This window comes from Liolophura sinensis, chromosome 11 (assembly GCF_032854445.1).
Source record: "Liolophura sinensis isolate JHLJ2023 chromosome 11, CUHK_Ljap_v2, whole genome shotgun sequence".
Lineage (NCBI taxonomy): Eukaryota > Metazoa > Mollusca > Polyplacophora > Chitonida > Chitonidae > Liolophura > Liolophura sinensis.
The window spans coordinates 20,028,537-20,051,103 of NC_088305.1; the positions used below are offsets into that span (position 1 = coordinate 20,028,537).

At 40.1% G+C, this 22,567-nt stretch overlaps 2 protein-coding genes across 2 annotated transcripts; both read right to left on the minus strand.

Annotated features, from left to right (window-relative positions):
* Positions 1–3,265: 3,265 nt before the first annotated feature.
* On the minus strand, positions 3,266–7,642 carry LOC135477628 (ras-related protein M-Ras-like). The gene is made up of 5 exons (XM_064757794.1): positions 7,418–7,642; positions 6,350–6,503; positions 4,981–5,080; positions 4,379–4,458; positions 3,266–3,341 (listed from the first exon to the last, which is right to left on the minus strand). Exons 1-5 carry the CDS (start codon positions 7,602–7,604, stop codon positions 3,266–3,268), a joined length of 597 nt encoding a protein of 198 aa, XP_064613864.1. The 5' UTR covers positions 7,605–7,642.
* A 6,662-nt stretch (positions 7,643–14,304) lies between these two features.
* On the minus strand, positions 14,305–20,827 carry LOC135477650 (polyprenol reductase-like). Its single transcript, XM_064757823.1, has 5 exons — positions 20,457–20,827; positions 19,509–19,654; positions 16,581–16,772; positions 15,933–16,058; positions 14,305–14,874 (listed from the first exon to the last, which is right to left on the minus strand). The coding sequence occupies exons 1-5, from the start codon at positions 20,624–20,626 to the stop codon at positions 14,615–14,617; spliced, it is 894 nt and encodes a 297-aa protein (XP_064613893.1). The 5' UTR covers positions 20,627–20,827; the 3' UTR covers positions 14,305–14,614.
* Positions 20,828–22,567: the final 1,740 nt, after the last annotated feature.

The following is a 22,567-nucleotide window of genomic DNA, read 5'->3' on the forward strand; positions in this document are numbered from 1 at the left end:
AGAATCTTGTGCAAACAACGGTAGCAAACCTAAAGTTCCTCACTCCCCACAGAAAGGCCTTATGGTACCGCACTCAAGTTCCTCACTCCCTACAGGAAGGCATTATGGTACTGCACTCAAGTTGCTCACTCCCCACAGGAAGGCCTTATGGTACCGCACTCAAGTTCTTCACTCCCGACAGGAAGGCCTTATGGTACCGCACTCAAGTTCCCCACTCCCCACAGGAGGGTCTGACGCTACTGCACTCAAGTTCCTCACTCCCCACAGGAAGATCTTATGGTACTGCACTCATTTATACATTCAAATATCAAAGACAAGAGCCTCAACAAAAAACTGATACACTGGAATTATTCCATATTTTCTAAATAAGTTAACATGCAAAACAGTTATTAAAGAATTAAAAAGTCATTGTCTTTAATACAATTAATGCATTAAAGTACATGTATATGTTAAAATATAAACTTGATCAATAACTTTTATCTTGTACGAAACTAACAGGGAAAACACTACTGTCCATGACAATGACAGCTTAATAGCACTTCCGTAAAGCACAAATAAATAAAACAAACATACCACAATTTAATACTAATTCAAGAGTTAACAAAAGTCAAAATAGCACCGTGCTACAGGTATTAACACTTCCTCATTTATGACACTTCAAAAAGCTAATAAAATTCAAATAGATCAGGTATTATCAGGAAACAAAGTAATCAACATATATACTATGTTGCTCAGGCTTTTATTTAGACAGGCTATACAGTACACAGTTCAGAAATTCAGAAAATAACATATCTGTAACACATCTATTAGTACAGGCTGAGCAATTGAAAGAAAAGAAAGGAGAAAAAGCTGGATCTTTTCTCCCAGATCATGAATTGTTCATGAATTTTTATCATGAACAGTACAAGATTATGTCTCGTGGGTGTTCAAGACAGGCTTCATTACATCTACTGGACAAAATATAGATTTGTTCTTGTTGTTTAACAGTATTAAAATGTAACTGTCTGTGGCAGCCTTTTATAATCGGATGCGGCAAATTTAAACAAAAACTCTCAAGATTTTCATTTTATATGGGAGAATGAGTGTAAAAAGTTTGTGTGTATCAAACAAAATGAGAAAATGTTTTTCCACTAGAATCAGAATACATACATTCAATGCTGTAAAAGAGATATGCATCTGGTCTAATTGCTTGCTAAACAATGATCATCCATTCTCACCACAGCTTCAGAAAATGTCTTGACAACGTTAACATTGAAAGAAAAGAAAGGAGAAAAAAGCAGACACCAGACTATGCCCTAAATGACCCCAAATCGCCCCCCCCCCCCCCCCCGCCCCTCCAACAATGCTGTTTAGTAGTTATAACATTAAAAGTCATTACAGTTCATGATTTGAAAGTAATGGAATGACCCAGGAGCCTCTCACCTACGCAATTGCTGTGTGTTCAAGTCCGGCTCATGCTGGACTCCTCTCTGGCGGTATGTAGGAAAGTCTGCCAGCAACCTGTGGATACGCGAGGGTTTCCCCCGGGTTCTGTTTGGTTTCCTCTCACCGTAATGCTGGCCGCCATCATATAAGTGAAATATTCTTGAGTACGACGTAACACACAAATTAAATACAACCAATTAAATAAATAAATAAATAAATAAATAAGAAAGTAATGGAAAGAGTAGACTCATAATTTCTATATGAAATTCCTTAGTCTGATGGTAAATTCAGAATGACTAGTTTGTTCAGAATGCAGCTGTGGTCCTTCCCATGAGAAACGAGCTTCATATCATCCCTTGAACAACACCCAGATGGGGGTACAGATATCTTGGTCCATAACTCATTATTGTTTCACCAAAGTTGATTTTCACTTCAACACAAACACACACCGGTACAGCATCTGACATTCGACCTCATGATTCTACAGTCCATCAGTGTACCTGACAATCAACCTCATAATCCCACAGTCCATCAATGTACCTGACAATCAACCTCATAATCCCACAGTCCAGCAGTGTACCTGACAATCAACCTCATAATCCCACAGTCCAGCAGTGTACCTGACAATCAACCTCCTGGTCTACAGTCCAACAGTGTACTTGACAATCTATCTCATAATCGCACAGTCCATCAGTGTACTTGACAATCTACCTCATAATCCCACAGTCCATCAGTGTACCTGACAATCAACCTCATGATCCCACAGTCCATCAGTGTACCTAACAATCAACCTCCTGGTCTACAGTCCAACAGTGTACTTGACAATCTACCTCATAATCCCACAGTCCATCAGTGTACCTGACCATCAACCTCATGATCCCACTGTCCATTGATGTAAACAAACAACCTCATGACCCTAGAGGCAATCAGGTTTTCTAGGAACACCTATGATACCTGCTGACAAAGCTTTAACTGTCATCTTTGAACTGCAACACAACAACAGAGACACTATTGCCATATAAAAACAATATCCCAAAATAGACACCATGTCACTACAGAGACACAAAATGGACACATGGCTGCCTTGTAACAACATGAAAACCACATCGCAACAAGAAACCCTCCATGCAACATGAAAACCTCATTGCAACATGAATCCACAATGCAACATGAAAACCACAATGCAATATAAAGATCACATTGCAACATGGAGACTACACTGTAACACAGAGACCACAATGCAAAGTGAAAACCACACTGCAACATGAAAACCACAATGCAACATGAAAACCACACTGTGACATGAAAACCACACTGCAGCATGGAGATCACAATGCAACATGAAAACCACACTGTGACATGAAAACCACACTGCAGCATGGAGATCACAATGCAACATGAAAACCAAATTACAGTACAGGCACCAAGTCACCATATACACCTCATACATGTATGTATAAGTACAGTGAACATGTGAACTGCTGAGTGTATACACTACAGGTGAGTACGCAAAAATACAGTCTGATGACAGTGGACAATATGTACATGGCAGACAACAGTTGTCACCTTCAAGTCTGGTCACCTCATGAATCGGGATCAGCATGGCACATGGCTGCACGCTGTGTAAATGACACATATTACCCAACATGACAAGAACTTGCCAAATCGACCAATGAAAAGGCTGCCAACATGGCATGGGGTGCCAAATTGACACATGGTACCGGAATTGACAATGGAATGTCAAACTGATAAAAAGTGACACCTTAAAGCAGTGAGAGCGTGAACATTGGAATATTGCTGATGAGAGCAAACAAGGTGAACTCCCCACCCCCCCACCCCCTCAGAGAATGTGACAGCGCCAGTCTCGCTTGCCCCTGCGTCGCCGGCGTCTTTCCTTTAAATCTACAGGCTGCTCTCTGCAAAAAACACAACGTATAAAAATGTATTGCATTTCAAAAATGAAATTGTTTTTCAAAATAATAAGCACACAAATAATATATTTATTTATTTCATGTGACTGGCCTTTACAGCCATACCCAAGAATTTTTCACTTCTCCGATGGTGGTCAGTTATATATGTGGGGAACCTCTGGCAAGGCACTGAGTGAGTGAGTGTGTGCTTCGGGTTTAATGTCGTACTCAACAATCTTCATCTGCTGATGAAGTAATAATTAGGGTGTATGTAATGTGCCTCCTTGTTGCAACCGGACTTCCACCACTCCTTTATCTAGTGCTGCTTCACTGAGACGACTAACCAAAGGCAAGTAAGCCGCCCCGCCCGAGCCATGATACTGATACGGGTCAACCAGTCGTTGCACTATCCCCGTCATGCTGAGCGCCAAGCAAGGAAGTCACAACTTCCGCTATTAAAATCTTAGGTGTGACTCAACCCAGGATTGATCCCGAAGTGGACGCTCTACCAACTGCGCTAGCTGGGCCGGTCGCAAGGCATTGACAAACTTATACTGCTGAAGTTACTTTCACAACTCGCCACTACGTGTAACACTTTCCTTTCCATCTGAGGACCTGGCTGACCTGGGCTGGATGCATGTTTTCAGCAGATCAAATTTGTTTACCTGTTTTCCAAAGTCCTTATTAGTTGTCTTGTTTATTTTTTCGCATGACTTTAACGCCGCTTGTGTCTAGGAATTTGACTGACATTTGGGATGAACTTCTGTGAGAACCACCCTAGTTTATAATGACGTCGGCCAAGGTCGAGTGTTATGACGGGAGTTGGATAAGACTGTGTGTGTGTGACTTTGAACTCATTGACAATCAACGCTGTATGTCTTAGGAAAATCCAGTATAATAGAACAGTTAATAATTACCCTAAAAGACTGGACATTTCACCCACAAAATATGGCTCTAATCACATGATCCGAGACTGATTGATTGACGTCTATTGTTGACAGATTAAGAGGACGTGCAGGGTTTAGTTCTATGAGGGACCTTACCTTATAACTCTGACCACTTCCTGGAAGGCTGCATCAACGTTTAGAGGCGGGTCTTTTGCACTGGTTTCAATATAGGGAATCTAAAAGATAACAACCACGTACATCAGCAAGGACTGATGGACTGATTGACCGACCGATTGTCGTTCAATGCCGTATTCGAGAATTTCTCACTTATACGATGGCAGTTGATTTTATGGTTAGAGGAAACCAAAGTGCCCTGACGAAACCAAAGTGCCCAGAGCAAACTAAAGTCTCCAAAGGAAACCAAAGTGCTCACAGGAAAAGTCCAACCTGAACAAAGTCAACGAAATGAAAATAACATTTCCACGTCTGACACACAGAGTTGTATATCATACTGGTGGAAGATTTTTATTTTTTTTTTTATTTTTAAGACTGCTTTATTTTCACCAATGCCCCTACAGCAAGACTTGAAGAATTTAACAATCAGTTAGTGTGATATTTATTTCGATTGATGTTCAACATTATACTACGGAATTCTTCCTTTATATGACTGCAGTCAGTTTTTTCATTGGTTGAGGAAACCAGAGTGAAGCCACCGGCCAAGATTATGCCAAGTTCCCCAGATTTACATGCGGACTTACCTTTAATGATGTACTGAGTTCTTTCCCCTGATCTTCTGAAACTTTCCTCTGGTGAACCAGGTCCACTTTGTTAGCTACCAGAATCATGGGGTAGGAATCTCTGTAAAACCAAAAAAGCCCACATGATTATACCAAGAAACAATATCTGCCTCAGCATATATTTATTATTATTATTTATTTATTTGGTATTTTACACCGCTCCCAAGAATATTTCACTTAAACCATGGCAGCTAACATTAAGGTGGTAAGAAACCAAGACACAGTGCAGTGGAAACCCATGTCCATCTACACATTGCGGACAGACCTTTTGATGTATAACTTTTGAGGAAGTCAGCCTAAGCAGGACTTGATCTCATGGTGACAACACTGGTGAGAGAGACTTTAGACTCTACACTACACTACATTGTAACACATAAACACTTGGCCACATTTATCAGTTAGGCCATCACTAAGATTACGTGAGTTGACCAACATGTTAACCGGACTCTTCAAAAAAAAAAAAAAAAAAAGAGACTCACACTAAACCTTTCAATGGGATTTTGATAGACCTTTTTTTTTCAACATGGTTCTTCTTCATGACAAAGTGCATGTCTGGTGTATGTTTGGTGAATTTAAAGTTGGAAAAAACACGAAAATGACATAACGTTCAAACGAAAGAGTGAAAAGTATTCCTAAATGTGGTCTTCAATATTTTTTCCGATTTTTCCTTAAGGAGAAAAAGACACTTGAAAATAAATTTTGTATGGTGGGTATTTGGGACCACCTTTCGGTATTTATAGTCTTTGTTTAATAATGTCATAAATGAGGAAGTAACAAAGGTTTAATAAATATTTTTGCACTATAATTTGTTCTTCTCAGGTAACAAATGTATTATGCCTCAATTTGGATCATATTTACATTTTTAATATGTTCATAAATATTATCATAATTTAGGTTAAATGCATATGTTTCCATATAAACAACAAATTTACATTCAAATAAATTTATTAGACAAGCATCACATCCTTATTTAGAACAATATTATGCAGCAACGATAAATACCAAAAGTTATATTTTTATATACCCTTTTCTCTTGAAAAAAAAATCCAAAAAAATATTAAAGATCATATTTGCAAAAAAGGTTTGTTGCTCTTTCATCTGATTTTGGCATCATTTTTATGTTTTCTTCTCCTTAAAGGTTAACCATGACTGGTAGCTAATTTGACCACAGCTGATCTGTAGTGGCGAGTGTAGTGGAGGGCACTCTGAAATGCTAACATGGCTTATACTATTACCAATAGGCCAATGTCAGCCAAGAGGTGAAAGAGGCACATCCGTGGATTGATACATTTACAATGTGCAGCGTTCATGAAGCACTCCTTGTTCGTACCTGTCTTTGACACGCAGGATTTGTGTGTGGAAATTATGAATATTCTCATAGCTCTGTTTGTCCGTCACAGAATACACTAAAAGAAACCCGTCTCCTTTCCTCATGTACTGCTCCCTCATGGCACTGAACTCCTCTTGACCCGCTGTGTCCAACACTGTAACAAGTACACCAAACTCAGCTACCCTAATTCCTTGACCTTTTTGCATGTGAAAGAACAACATTCAATACAATTTATGCACATCTTTAATTTGATTTTGAAGACAAAACTACCTTGGATGGATTGGCCATTTTCAGGGCTTCACAAAAAGTATAGTTTTATTAGTCAACACAGAAAAATGCCTTCAGAATATGCTTGACTAAACGCCTTGCAAATGTGCGAAAAAGGTTGAAGAATTACAGTACATCGCCTATTAACTGCAAATATAAACTGAAAATTTATACTGCAAGTATCAGACTTTTAAATTAGTGTATGGGTGCTGATACGCACTTTCGATTTAGATAGTGCACCCAATAAAGTTTACAGCTTCGTGGAGACGCTGGTGCCCTAGATGATACTTACAAATATTTTTCCAATATGATTCCTGCAGGAGTACAGCACACATGCATGAATACACCTACAGTTTAGCTTCATGAAAGTGACACATATTCCTTGATTCTGATTGATTAATCCAACTTAAAGAGATACAGAATCGACGCTGATTGGCTGACAGTGGAGACAGGGTTTCCTGTATTAAACGCTGCAGCCTTGGTCATGACTGAATAAATGTATCATACCTAAATTATACCTTAGGCTAGGTATAGCCTGGACTTGCCTATCTCTCACACCAGCCATTCAGAATTGATTCTGTGTGAAGAGTTTAAAGATGGAAACTTTTTATATTGGAACCATTAATAGTTAATTATTCTCAGTTTCTCATAAAAAAAAAGAAATACTGAGTGTGATAATTATAAATAAATGTACATAGTGAGTATATATATAATTTTTTTTCACTTTTCTTTCATTCATGTGCTAATATGACAATGAGTGTGTTTTGTTGATGTGGTCTAATTACAACCTATGATACTTGCCATCCAAAATACACCACTGGCCATCAATCTCATAGTGCTGGATATAAGAGTCTTCTATCGTCGGGTCATAATCCTGCACAAACATTTTCTGGAAGAACTGAATGGTGAGTGCCGATTTGCCGACACCACCATCGCCGACCACCACCAGCTTGTATGTGGTCACGTTCTCATTTGGCGGCTTGGACATGTCTCCCTCCGTGGTTCCTGCCGGATTCAGCGTTGTGGCTTTTTTACTCAGAACACCAATCACAAAAAAAAAAAAAAAAAAAAAAAATATCTGCAGACCTGAACAAGGCTGGAATACTACTACCCAACTTTTGAATGTACAGCAGATTAATTCCTTGGGTGATTCTCCACCTATCCTCCAAATAACAACATGTGTTTTCAATTTCACAAAATACGATCCAGCTGTTATTAAGTATTCACTTCAGTGTTTTTATGTGGGTAAAAACACAACAAGAATTGTTGGTCTTACTGCATTCTAAACCCACAACCACACATCTGGGCTTTTACATGCAACCTTGCCTTCAGCTACTCACGCTATGAGGTCTCTGGAGTGAAACTGCACCGAAATGACCTCACACCACTGCCAACTTAGTCATAGCTGGAAATAGTCACTTGACACCACATGTCTCAGCGTACGTGTGTGTGTGTGCAGCCAGCAGTTAAATTATGCGCCGTGATGCAACCTTTATTGGTCGCAGCAGTCAGAATTTGTGTAAGTACGCTGGACTCAACAACGACACAGTACAAACAATGATTTCACCATCACACTGTGTCGCAATACTTCTCGTCTCGCGATCGTCAACAACCTGCAACGCCGTGAAGCGGAAAAGAACGTGCTAATTCATCTCACACAACCAGTTTCAAAATTTCGAAATGAACTGAAGAAGAAGAAGAAGAAGAAACCCCATCCACAAACACCAAGCTTTAGCTGTACCAGTGATGCTGTAGTTCACATGTCAACTGGCAGCGGAGTCAGGAGTCTCGATTACTGATCCCTCGATGATCCCAATAGCCAGTAAACTTGTGCACCCTTTCACAATGCATACGTTGTCTTACGTCAGCGCGTAAATACTGCAAAATATTTCACAAATCCCCGGATTTGCGCTAAATTCGTCGCGACCGCATGTGGCGAATTAGTCTGGTTTCAGACGGCAGAGATGACTATGTCGCTGATAAATAGGTTTGTTTGTATTTCAGTCAATATGGCCACCCGTTAGGCAGAGCTATTTTTAGTCCCGATGATTTCATTGGTTCACTGCTCTCGTTGCGTTTGATTGGATGAAGTGCTTTCTATATATATATGCCGAAAGCCATGTTCTTAATATAGCTCTTTCTAATTTCGCTGCATCAAAACAAAGTGCATGCTTAATTTGGACTTGGATTATTCATAAATAAAAGTATACACCATATGACCGCTGACCTGTTTATTCAATGCTGACCAAACAAACATGGGAATTTCATTATGTAGCTTACATATATCTTGGAGACATCCCGGTAGAAAAGCAGGCCACACCTTAAACAAAATGTAACAATATGGGCCTATTTCTGTCATTATTTATTTACGTACTTTTTTTTTTTTACACATCTGCAGAAGTTCACACTTGTAGCCAGTTATATTTTGTTGTGGTCTTTACACTCCATTAAGGACCCTTTGCTATGTATTTACCGACATCTGACGTAAAATCGCCGTCGGAACATTGAAAAGTGGATTCGAACCTGCAATTTCGCCAGTTGAAGGCCGAGTGGTTGCAGCAAGATGTAGCCTACACGTTATAGACGAATTTGCCAACGAGGATTACAATATGCATGAACATAGACTGTACCGCCCCCCCCCCCCCCCCCCCACCAAAGCCTGAAAGGTAAGTAAAACATTCAACACATATGATATTTACAAATTTACGCTCATGCTAACGTTTTACTTTTAATACTGATAAAAAGAGATTAACACCAGAATTGACACAAACAAACATGTCATTTTGCTTTATGCGGTCCACTTTCTCGGATTGTTGTTTCACTCAATTAACTTTTCCTTATAACATTCAACACAGTATTTACACAGTAACACTATTTGCGACATGATTCCCAATTTTATAATAAAAAGTTGTACAAAATGGTACAAAGTTGTACTTTTTATAATGTTTAGTAAATTTCAAGTTACTACATTTATATTTATGTTTACTGACATGCCAAGAAAAACGTATAGGTCTGAAAGTTCGCATCAAAAGGTACCAAACATTTTGTTTTAACATCTTTAACAACTGAAAGAGCTTTTTTTACATCTTTAGATTTTGAATCTCAGTTTGAAAAAATTTAGGCGCTTAATATAATATGCTATACATAGGATAAAATTGAATGGCCATATATATAGAACAAGCTTGCCCGTTTTTGTTTGAAACATAAATTTATGGAAAATCTCTTTTTACTCTAGCCTTTTTCCTCTTTTTATTACAAATATCAGATAATCTAAAGAAAAAAACAACATTGTAGCCGCCTGTGTATAATCTATCACCAGAACACTATAAATAATCCAATACAGCTAGACAAACTAATGACCAATCTCTTATAATTCCCCTCTCCCTCCAAACAAAAACCTGTACCATGGAATAGAGCACATCCAGACAGAACAACATTAATCCTGAGCCTATATCATCCAGACAAAACCAATCACACCTAGACCGAACTGCATTAATCTTGAGTCTGACCATGTCATCTTAACAAAACCGACCACACACAGACAGAACAATACTAATCCTTAGCCTATTTCATCCAGACAAAACCCACCACACCCTACATCAATCCTGAGCCAATGTAATCCACACAAAACCCCTTCATTGCCACCCAGACAAAACAATATTAATCCTTTTACACATGCCTTCCAGACTAACCCCACAACACCCACACAGGACATTAATCCTTTTACCCATGTCATCCAGACAAACCCACAACACCCACACAGAACAATATTAATCCTGAGCCCATGTCATCCACACAAAACCCACAACACCCACACAGAACAATATTAATCCTGAGCCCATGTCATCCAGACAAAACCCACAACACCCACACAGAACATTAACCCTGAGCCCAAGTCATCCACACAAAACCCACCACACCCACACAGAACATCAATTCTTTTGCCCATGTCATCCACACAAAACCCACCACACCCACACAGAACATCAATCCTTTTGCCCATGTCATCCACACAAAACCCACCACACCCACACAGAACAACATTAATCCTTAGCCCATGTCATCCACACAAAACCCACCACACCCACACAGAACACCATTAATCCTGAGCCCATGTCATTCACACAAAACCCACCACACCCACACAGAACATTAATCTTGCGCCCAGGTCATCCAGATAAAACCCACCACACCCACACAGAACAACATTAATCCTGAGCCCATGTCATCCAGACAAAACCCACCATACCCACACAGAACAACATTAATCCTGAGCCCATGTCATTCAGACAAAACCCACCACACTCACACAGAACAACATTAATCTTGAGCCCATGTCATCCAGACAAAACCCACCACACCCACATAGAACAACATTAATCCTGAGCCTATGTCATCCACACAAAACCCACCACACACACAGAACAATATTAATCCTTTTGCCCATGTCATCCACACAAAACCCACCACACCCACACAGAACATTAATCCTGAGCCCATGTCATCCACACAAAACCCACCACACCCGCACAGAACATCAATCCTTTTGCCCATGTCATCTAGACAAAACCCACCACATCCACACAGCACAACATTAATCCTTAGCCCATGTCATCCACACAAAACCCACCACACCCACACAGAACAACATTAATCTTGAGCCCATGTCATCCACACAAAACCCACCACACCCACACAGGACAACATTAATCCTGAGCCCATGTCATCCAGACAAAACCCACCACACCCACACAGAACAACATTAATCTTGAGCCCATGTCATCCACACAAAACCCACAACACCCACACAGAACAACATTAATCCTGAACCCATGTCATCCAGACAAAACCCACCACACCCACACAGCACAACATTAATCCTTAGCCCATGTCATCCACACAAAACCCACCACACCCACACAGAACAACATTAATCTTGAGCCCATGTCATCCACACAAAACCCACCACACCCACACAGAACAACATTAATCTTGAGCCCATGTCATCCAGACAAAACCCACCACACCCACACAGAACAACATTAATCTTGAGCCCAGGTCATCCACACAAAACCCACCACACCCACACAGAACAACATTAATCCTGTGCCTATGTCATCCTGACAAAACCCACCACACCCACACAGAACAACATTAATCCTGATGTGATGTATATATATCAAAAAATTTACTGTGAACAGCTTATCATCTAGCAACTTTCTACATGATGAAACTAAGAAAAAAGACGAGACAAGGAAATAAATAAAAGCAGGAAATTCAGTTTTGTAAAGAAAACTTTTATTTATGTATTTTTAAGCTATACATACAAACATATGTGAGGACGCAAATGGTAATAATATTTCTACTCTAACCTAATGCATTAAGCTAAGAAAATAAGTTTTATAAACAACTCCTTTTTTTTAATCCACAAAAAAAAATCATGAAAAAATGTCACCAAACAAGTGTCACGTTCATAAAACTTTTGAAGTCAATGTTTCGTAACTTAGCATAGCATAAAGTGGCCACTGAATACTCAGAAAGCGTGTAATTAAGGCCCGTTATGTATACCCTTTACAGTCCTATGACACAGTAACGAGGCACAGAATCTGTGACCTACAAAAATTCGTCACCTGAGGAAAGTCTCCATGTATGAATATATGGATACAATTATTCACAAACCAGTTTTGAACATCAAAAAACTTTTAAGATACAATACATACATAAATGTATACTTAGGTTTGATTACACACAATGGAATAATATTTGAATACTGGAAATGACCTAACATTTTGTCCAGAAAGCGGTGCTTTTTTACAGGCACACACAAAACATTACACCAGTATTTTTGGAGCTGAAATATGTTTCCAGTTGTACAACATCCTACAGGTAGCTTCCAAGCAAAACACCTTTATCACATCAACAGAACCCTCAAAATTAAAACCCTCAAATTTCAGGCCATTTACCATATTTGTACAGCTGCCTGTTCTTCAGCTTGAATATTTATATATACTGGTATTTGTTTGTTGCTCATTGCCCTGGCCAAGAGTTTTCCACTTCTACCATGGCAGCCAGTTTTAATGAGGACACAGGAGTGCATGAAGTAATTAAACAACCATCATTTGGCGAGTTATTGATGATCTTTCCGACATACTTACTTAATTTATCTAACTGGAATAAAACAAAACCCCTTGAGGTTTTCATCCCACCAGATATTACTTCATATATTTCATTATTGCCTTGCAAACTTATGTTTCATGCGTGACACCTTTATTTATTGTATTATTTTATTCGTTAATATAAAGTGGATTAATCAAATCAGACAAAATCGAATCATGTGATATATGCCATATCGGTGGGAGGCAAAGGGGAAACAAGCATTCTTCATGTATGGAGCACACAGGAGAGCCTCGTCAACTGCTTCCTGACTGACATGAGCAGTATTTCATCCTGACAGAAAAGTTATTTATTTATTTATTTGATTGGTGTTTTATGCTGTACTCAACAATATTTCACTTATACGACGGCGACCAGCATTATGGTGGGAGGAAGCCGGACAGAGTTTGGAGGAAACCCACGACCATCCGCAGGTTGCTGAAAACTTTCTTACCTACGGTCAGAGAGGAAGCCAGCATGTTCTGGACTTGAACTCACAGAAACCGCATTGATGAGAGGCTCCTGGTTCATTACGCTGCGCTGGGGCACTAACCAAATGAGCCACGGAGGGCTGAAGGAACGGTTAAGATGAATCTAAAGGGTATTCAGGGGACAAATTTTAATTGATTTATTTATTTATTTGATTGGTAATCAAGAATATTTCACGTATACCAGGGCGGCCAGCATTATGGTGGGAGGAAACCAGGCAGAGCCTGGGGGGGGGGGGGACAACACTCATCCGCAGGTTGCTGGAGGACCTTCCCACGTACGACCGGAGTTTCCTGGGTCACTGTGCCACACTGGCGTGCTAACCACCACAGCCCCCCCAAATTATATTCAGTCTGACCATGAGCTGTCCAATGAAACATGCCATCAATATATGATATTTGGGTACAAACTTATATTTTTTATTACATATATATATATAATGATGAAATTTGGCAACAAGTACAATTTCTTATACTGCTGGTCTTCATAGGCCCAGGGAAAACTAATTGCATGCAGGACTAAAAATCAGCAGCGGAAATAGTGGTAGAGAAATAACAGCAATCTATTTGATATGTAAATATATAAATGTATATGTTTTTGTTAGAAAACATCAAAACAACAACATTGTAGGTACAGGTTCAAAGACTTTTCTTGTCATACTCGTTATTTTTTTTCTTGTTAAATGCACCAATTTATCCCTGATCAAATATGCTGTGATCTTGGAATTTTTGGAATGTAAGGAGTTTATTACACCTTCTGCTCCTCATGTTTTCTTACTCTTCATATATTTCACATGGTACGTGGGTGAAACCAGGTAAGGCTACATAAAAGGGTAAAAATGGCATAAAAATAGTTTCGCTAACGTGTGAGAGTATCAAGATTAAGCCAAGATGAATTTAAGTTAAATATTTACATATCGTAAGTATAAGTATAAGGGACAGCTTTATAGGAGGTAACCACAGGCCTTTGGTAAGATACTGAGAAACTTTTCTGAGTGTAATACAGAGATTTTCAAACTACATAGGTGGAAGAAATGTCTTAGAAATGTGGTCTTCGAAATGTGACCGCTACACCAGCTTTAACCCTACATCTTTCATTTTCACCATCAACCAATCAGTGATGGTCCTGTTTGCCTACACTCAAATCAACCAATCAGTGATGGTCCTGTTTGCCTATACTCAAATCAACCAATCAGTGATGGTCCTGTTTGTCTACACTCAAATCAACCAATCAATGATGGTCCTATTTGCCTACGCTCAAATCAATCTCTACACAAAAACTTAGTATGCTATAGAGTGTTCATATGAGTATGTTATATGATAGAAAAGAAAAACCCAAAATACCCACATACAAGAATTAAAGCAATTTTGGAAATATCGCTTTCCTCGAGCGAGGAAAGTCCTCATACTTGAGTCGGTACCACCTTCGTCTCTCCAGGGCACGCACCACATGACTGATGGTGACGTAGCCAGTGCACACCCACCAGCTGCCATGCTGGGGGCCCAGGGTGACACCTATAGCCACATGGGAGAGCACTGTCATCAGGTACCCCGGGCAGGCCACAGTGTCATACCATCCTCCCTTAGGCAGCTTGTGGTCCACAGTTACTATGTGACCTGAGGATAGATTCACATAACACTCAGTATTTAAAAGAATAAAGAAAAAAAAAATACCTGATTTGGAGTCGAAGCCTGCAATTCTCAAACTCTTCAGGTAAAAATGAACTGGATGGACACACATGACTCAGTCAACTTGATCTACGTGTATTACACAAACGATCAACTAAACACTGGTGCTAAACACACTGGATCAACTAAACACAAACGATCAACTAAACGCAGTAGGATTGTTGCTGAGAAAATCTGGGTGGTACTTAAACATGTTTTTTTTTTTTTCAGGTCAGAATTTGATGGTATGTTGTGTCCAACAAATCTCAACAAATCTTCTATAATTTCATAGAATTTTTCACCCACTAATCACCCTTCTGTATTAAATTATGTGATTAACATTAAATCACATGGAACTTCACAGGAGGTTTCACCAGCTAATCATGCACCTTCTGTAATACATTTCACACAAAGTGGGGACAATAGAGGAGTTTCGAGTTGGAATTCTTTTGTCGTTAAAGGTAAAAACAATCTAACTGTATCATATGATTTGTTAAAAATATTACGTAACCTTTGTTGACATTTATTTACCTATCACCTGTCTCACCCTGTTGTAGAGGCACGGAACTTCTCAATTTCACAAACATTCTGCTCCCCATATTTTCTCCATCGTTCGTCAACTCTAAATTACTTTTTGTGAACCTTTTTAAGTGCCCTTATTATAGTAAATGTGATACACAATAGCTGCCTAACATTTCTGACAGGTCACATGATACAGTCAGAATTTTTCTACCTTTATTGATAAAAGAGTTCCAACTCACAAACTCCCCAATTAGCTGGTGAGGTATTCCATGAAATGACACCAGGTCATTTCATACTGTAAATGAATTAGGCATGACAAAAAACTATTTACACCTGAAAACTGTGTGAAGTTGTCACCACTCTCAAACATGTCACCTAGCTTTCTCTCATTTGTTGCATGCTGAGATGGTGTGAAGCCATAATCCTTCCTTTATTTGTATAGTTCAAAATCTAGTGGCGAGCACGCAAGAGTTATGTCCCCTTACCAGCTCTGTTGCGTCTGGTGTTGGAGAGGGCAGGCTGGCAGGCGTGGTCCTGATATGTCACCCAGGCAAACAAACCCACGCCAAGTAAGTGATACCATTTGAACGAAGACCAATGAAACCAAGGCTCTGCAACAAAAACAAAAAAAAAAAAAAGAAGAAGAGACTAAAAAATTAAAGCCTATTACGCTGAGAAAGATTATACAGGGATAATCGGACAATAAATAATCCCAATGTTTAATTTATTTATCCATTACTTGATTGTTGTCTAATGCTTTGCTCAAAGATTCTTCTCATGTATGATGACAGTCTGATTTATGGGTGGAGGAACCTGTAAAGGCAGGGATAAACCACCAACCTTTGGCAAGTTACTCATGAACTTTCATACCTAAGCTGGTGCAGCATTCCCAGTATGTTCACTGATGATGTCATTCCCATATATTTCCCATTTTTGATGGAAAATATGCACAAAACAGAGAGGGATTGTTAAGAAATACAAAACTTGACTCAAAATTAAAATTTTTTTTTCTCTGTTTTTTTTTTTTTTTTTTTGCTTGATCTTTTTTTTTATTTTCCTACAAACTATACTCTACAGCACTACACTATAGCACCTTTTCATGTATCCTTTAAAACACAGCCGGCTAATCATACCTGTGGTGCCATGTAAGGCAGGAGCCTGAGCAAAAAGGGTTAGGGAGACCCCAGCTGCATAGAGGTAGGGGGCTAGGAAGTCAAGAGGTCCCTGGGTGGAAGAACTGTACACGTGTACAAAGACACTCTGATCGAGCTTCTGTATGAGGTGGATGGTGAGGAGGCCACTGGCTAACACCACTGACAAATGATCTGAAACACAACAAAAACACCACTCAAAATGGTGAGGAGGCCACTGGCTAACACCACAGACAAATGATCTGAAACACAACAAAAACACCACTCAAAATGGTGAGGAGGCCACTGGCTAACACCACTGACAAATGATCTGAAACACAACAAAAACACCACTCAAAATGGTGAGGAGGCCACTGGCTAACACCACAGACAAATGATCTGAAACACAACAAAAACACCACTCAAAATGGTGAGGAGGCCACTGGCTAACACCACTGACAAATGATCTGAAACACAACAAAAACACCACTCAAAATGGCGAGGAGGCCACTGGCTAACACCACAGACAAACGATCTGAAACACAACAAAAACACCACTCAAAATGGCGAGGAGGCCACTGGCTAACACCACAGACTAATGATCTGAAACACAACAACACCACTCAAAATGGTGAGGAGGCAACTGGCTAACTATACAGACAAATGATATGAAACACAACAAAACTACCACACACAAGGTGAGGAGACCACTGGCTAACACCACAGACAAATGATCTGAAACACAACAAAAACACCACTCAAAATGGTGAGGAGGCCACTGGCTAACACCACTGACAAATGATCTGAAACACAACAAAAACACCACTCAAAATGGCGAGGAGGCCACTGGCTAACACCACAGACAAACGATCTGAAACACAACAAAAACACCACTCAAAATGGCGAGGAGGCCACTGGCTAACACCACAGACTAATGATCTGAAACACAACAACACCACTCAAAATGGTGAGGAGGCAACTGGCTAACTATACAGACAAATGATATGAAACACAACAAAACTACCACACACAAGGTGAGGAGACCACTGGCTAACACCACAGACAAATGATCTTAAACACAACAAAAACACCACTCAAAATGGCGAAGAGGTCACTGGCTAACACCACAGACAAATGATCTGAAACACTCAAAATGGCGAGGAGGCCACTGGCTTACACCACAGACAAATGATCTGACACACAACAAAAACACCACTCAAAATGGTGAGGAGGCCACTGGCTAACACCACAGACTAATGATCTGAAACACAACAGCAACACCACTCAAAATGGTGAGGAGGCCACTGGCTAACACCACAGACTAATGATCTGAAACACAACAACACCACTCAAAATGGTGAGGAGGCAACTGGCTAACTATACAGACAAATGATATGAAACACAACAAAACTACCACACACAAGGTGAGGAGACCACTGGCTAACACCACAGACAAATGATCTTAAACACAACAAAAACACCACTCAAAATGGCGAGGAGGTCACTGGCTAACACCACAGACAAATGATCTGAAACACTCAAAATGGCGAGGAGGCCACTGGCTTACACCACAGACAAATGATCTGAAACACAACAAAATTACCACACACAAGGTAAGGAGGCCACTAGCCAACACCACAGACAAACGATCTGAAACACAACAAAACCACCACTCAAAATGGCGAGGAGGCCACTGGCTAACACCACAGACAAATGATCTGAAACACTCAAAATGGCGAGGAGGCCACTGGATTACACCACAGACAAATGATCTGAAACACAACAAAATTGGCAACTATATAATGGATGGATGGTTTATTTTTTGAACCACAACAGGATTTGAACTCTGCAGCCAAAGTCCAGCACCCTTTAACAACTGAGCCATCAAAGGAAAATTCCCTTTAGCTACTAGGCAATGCAAAGCTGCTCCCACTACAGTCGTCCCCACTCAAAACCTTTTTTTTTCCTGATGTTCACCAGAAGGGAGAAATTTTTAAGAACATTATTTCAGTTATCTTTTACTCATCTGTCAAAAAATGTTGAGTTGAAAAAACTTCCTGTGACATCACAGTTTCTATTCTCTAAAAACTACTGTGTACTAGCGATACACCGTTCTGTGGCAAAAATGCACGTCCACATTATTTTGTGTACCAGCAGTACACAAATTGTGTAATTCATGTGCCACATCCACAGTGACATGTGTATATATTTGTGTACAGCTGATGCACATGTCACGGTGGATGTACACCTTTGTAAACAATCGTTTTTAGAGAGTAAACTCCGATAATATGGTTCATAAAGGCCACAATTCAAATGTTTGAACACATATAACTCTCTTCACAAAAATTTTTAAAAATAAATCAAAGTATATTTATGCATAGTTTTAAGTAGTCTATTAGGTAATGCCTACTTGGATCTTTAGATGTCTTTTTTTGTATGTAAATAAACATTTATTTCAAGCATCAGTCTCAAAAACAAAACAAGGGGAACAACTCAATCATGCCAATTCCAGTTTAAAGAAACTTCTACCGCTTAAGACTCAAAACATGTTAAGTACGTTTTTTATATACTGTAGAGAAAAAAATCACAGTTATTTGTATTTATTTGCGAGCTACATTACCCATTCTTTTCCCCAAGATGTGAAAATGTTGAGATCTGAAGTTTGATTTTAATACGTAATAATTATTACCTTTGTGAAGGAGATCATGTTTTTATCTGCGTTTATTACCTATTACATTTTGATGATAATCTGGATCGGCACCCGCACCCAAAAATTTTTAAACGATCCTTCATCAGACAGATCAGACATTAATGCGGATTATTATCTGCTTGTCTGGAGTGGACAAATTTCTATATTTCTTCATATAACAACTCAGTGTTCAATTCCACCAGTGCATAAACCATGAGTTTTCTATACGTGTGGATATTTACCTTCTGGTTGTGCGTCTGCCAGAGAGACACTGTCCACAGCAGCGGACACCCATCCATAGGCCGGCACCCCACTGACGTACGCCCTAAGTGCAGAGTATACCAGGACTAGGTTCACACCCAGGGCTAAGAACCAGCGTTTTACAGGCCTGGGGGAGAAAAAATTTTGTTTATTTACATCCATTTGATTGGTGTTTTATGCTGTACAGAAGAATATTTCACTTATGCTACAAGTTTTCAACAGTCAATATTATGGTAGGAAGACACTGGGCAGCTCCTGTGGGAAACCCAGTGACAACGACTGCATCCGCAGGTTGTGGGCAGACCTTCCCACATACTACCCCAGAAGCAGGAAGCATGAGTTTCACTTAATGGAGGGCCCCGCACGGACAAAATAAGACCATAATATTATAAACATGTCCTTGAAAACATATCAACCATTTTAAAGTGCTGCATTAGGCCCTGCAAAGAATTTTTAAGAATGGCCTAAATAAACCTTACTGTATGTTAAAACTGCTGTACATTTGGCACTTCATTTCCCTCTGCTCAATAATATATTTTTTTCTTTACGTGACGTATTTCAGAATTCAGGCTAAACTAAGGTGGTCAAGATGATGTGAGCTGGGGCAGGGTGGGGGTCATTGCAGAAAGAAGGATTCAGCATTCTATAATCTAGGTCTGAAAAGCTCCCTGTTAGCTTAACTGTCCCTAAGAGCAAACTTGTCAATAACTGAGCTTCAATTTGTGTAGTTATTTACATGTTAATACTTGGTTTATCGGCATTAAAATCCTGCTTTAAAATCCTCATATCCCAGATTAAATTGATTTTACTGTGACGGGCTGACATGGTTACACATTAGGTAGCTATAGCCCTACTACCTGGTGCATTTTGGGCCTACACATGTACAACTTCTGAGGTGTAAGTTACTAGCTATCTATGAGTAGATATACCGTTTAGCAAATCGCAGCAGGCCAGTTTGTCCGCTGAAATCCCGACCAGAAACTGTTCCCTTGTCCGCAACTCCGTCGTAGAGACCAGCTAGAAAGTAGGCACCTGACAATGACGCCCAGAACACCTCTATGCCGGGCAGAGGGACGCCAAACGCTTCACGGGCCGCCATTTGTCGTTGACGCTAGCTGGCCTGGTTGCCTTCTGACGGATTAAATCGACTGACAGTCACATTTTGAGCTGCAGAAAAAAAAAATAGGCAGAAGCTTGATAAGGGAAGATCGTTCCGCTTTGGCGAGCAAAGATTGCATTCCGACCACAACTGGTGGCGGGGGGAGGGAGAGCACATTAATAGGTGCACCGCATGAATTCACATTTGTTTGACGAGGGACAATAACACATATGGGTACACGGTAAGGACCTGTTTTCAGGTCACCGGAAGTCAAACGAAAACTCAGCCGGGTGTTCACACTGGATAGGACGCAATTAAAGGTTGGGGCTACATAGGTCAACACGTAGCTAGATTACCTCTACGTCAAGTGTACGGAAATACAAAACTTGCTGATAGCCAGTTTCATCTTTCTGCACGCTTCATCGAGCTAAGACAACTACACTTGCATGTTAATCTGCATGCTGTATACCAGTAAAAGAATCGCGTGTTTACCTGAATGTAGGTAGGCCTGTACCTATTGGCGAATTATCTCAGCGACACCTGCTGGGAGGATACGGACATAATGCATATTTATTTATTCATTTATTTATTTATTTTGTTTGAGTGGGTTTTTACGCCTTACTCAAGGTTTTTTTTTACTTATATGACGGCGGTCAGCATTATGGTTTTGAGGAACCAGACAGAGCCCACGACCATCCACAAGTTGCTGGCAATAAACCATATTTACATACCGACCAGGGTAATATGAGTATACCCTACTGAATTTGTATTTCTTCAGAAAATAAGTCATAAATCACGTACAGGTGATTGAAAACTATATCCTACGAACTCTATAGTAGGCTATATGTAAGTGTGCTCATATACCCGGTAAGTCTGTCATCATGCCATGCGTGCTCTTAATTATATATGTATAGTAGAGTAGGATTACCCACAATTATTGATATCGCTAGACGTTTTGCAGGGTGTGATTTCAACTGAGCAAATTATTCAGTCTGCTACACTTACAGCACTGGGGGCCTCCGTAGCCGAGGGGGTTAGCGCGCCAGTGACCCAGAAGCCTCTCACCAATGCGGCGGTGTGAGTTCAAGTCCATCTGATGCTGGCTTCCTCTCCGATCGTGCGTGGGAAGGTCTGGTAACAACCTGCGGATGGTCGTGGGTTTCCCTCGGGTAGAGTTTTCTCCCACTGTGATGCTAACCGCCGTCGTGAAATATTCTTGCATGAGTAGGCCTACGACGTGAAACGCCAATCAAATGAATAAATGAACAATGACAGCGTTGAATGTATTAAGTATTCTACCAAAACCTTCCACCCCCAACCCTAATCCTTCTACCTGCCACGAAATAGCACAACTTTGGCAATATTGCATGCAAGTATATGCTGTTGAAATAAAAAAAAAAATATTCAAGCTTTATTTCATTGTGTTCTACTGATTCGGATAATAGCGCCTTAACGAAAAACTAAGTGGTGTGACATAATTAACAACATGAGGAATACCACACCAGTATATGAAAGAAAACCGTATACATTTGCCAAAGGCTAAAATTATGCACGACAGAGCTGAATTGTCAGTCCCGAATGAAAGATTCTGTCCACTGCATGATGCCTGCAGATCGAGACTTCCGGAACGCCTGTTCCTTGTGGAGAAAATAGCATGAGCTGGACATCAAAGAGATCTTAAGGGCGGTAAAGGTAATAGACCCTCGTCCACTAATGACACCCAGCCCCCCGCTGCTCCTCCCTGCATTCCCACTTCCTCTCCCGCCTAACGCCCCCTCCTTTGCGTTCAGTTCAGGGGTAACCGTGTAAAAATGTGTATTGTCAGTTTGGTCATTTCCTCCTTCACGTTGTGATCACTGAGAGATGGTCTATATAATCTGATTGGTTAGGATCACGGACCGCCGATGTGAGACAGCGTTGCCGTCTATAAATTATGGCTTA

What these genes read in the sequence shown, in the direction of transcription:
- LOC135477628 (XM_064757794.1), bottom strand. Translation starts at nt 7,604, where the DNA reads ATGTCCAAGCCGCCAAATGAGAACGTGACCACATACAAGCTGGTGGTG. An exon ending in ATCCTGCGTGTCAAAGACAG is followed by an intron (nt 5,081 to 6,349) that starts GTACGAACAAGG and finishes TTGGTTTTACAG; the next exon opens with AGATTCCTACCCCATGATTC. An exon ending in GAAGTGGTCAGAGTTATAAG is followed by an intron (nt 3,342 to 4,378) that starts GTAAGGTCCCTC and finishes TGTTTTTTGCAG; the next exon opens with AGAGCAGCCTGTAGATTTAA.
- LOC135477650 (XM_064757823.1), bottom strand. Translation starts at nt 20,626, where the DNA reads ATGGCGGCCCGTGAAGCGTTTGGCGTCCCTCTGCCCGGCATAGAGGTG. An exon ending in GGCAGACGCACAACCAGAAG is followed by an intron (nt 16,773 to 19,508) that starts GTAAATATCCAC and finishes GTTGTGTTTCAG; the next exon opens with ATCATTTGTCAGTGGTGTTA. An exon ending in TGCCTTACATGGCACCACAG is followed by an intron (nt 16,059 to 16,580) that starts GTATGATTAGCC and finishes TTTTTGTTGCAG; the next exon opens with AGCCTTGGTTTCATTGGTCT.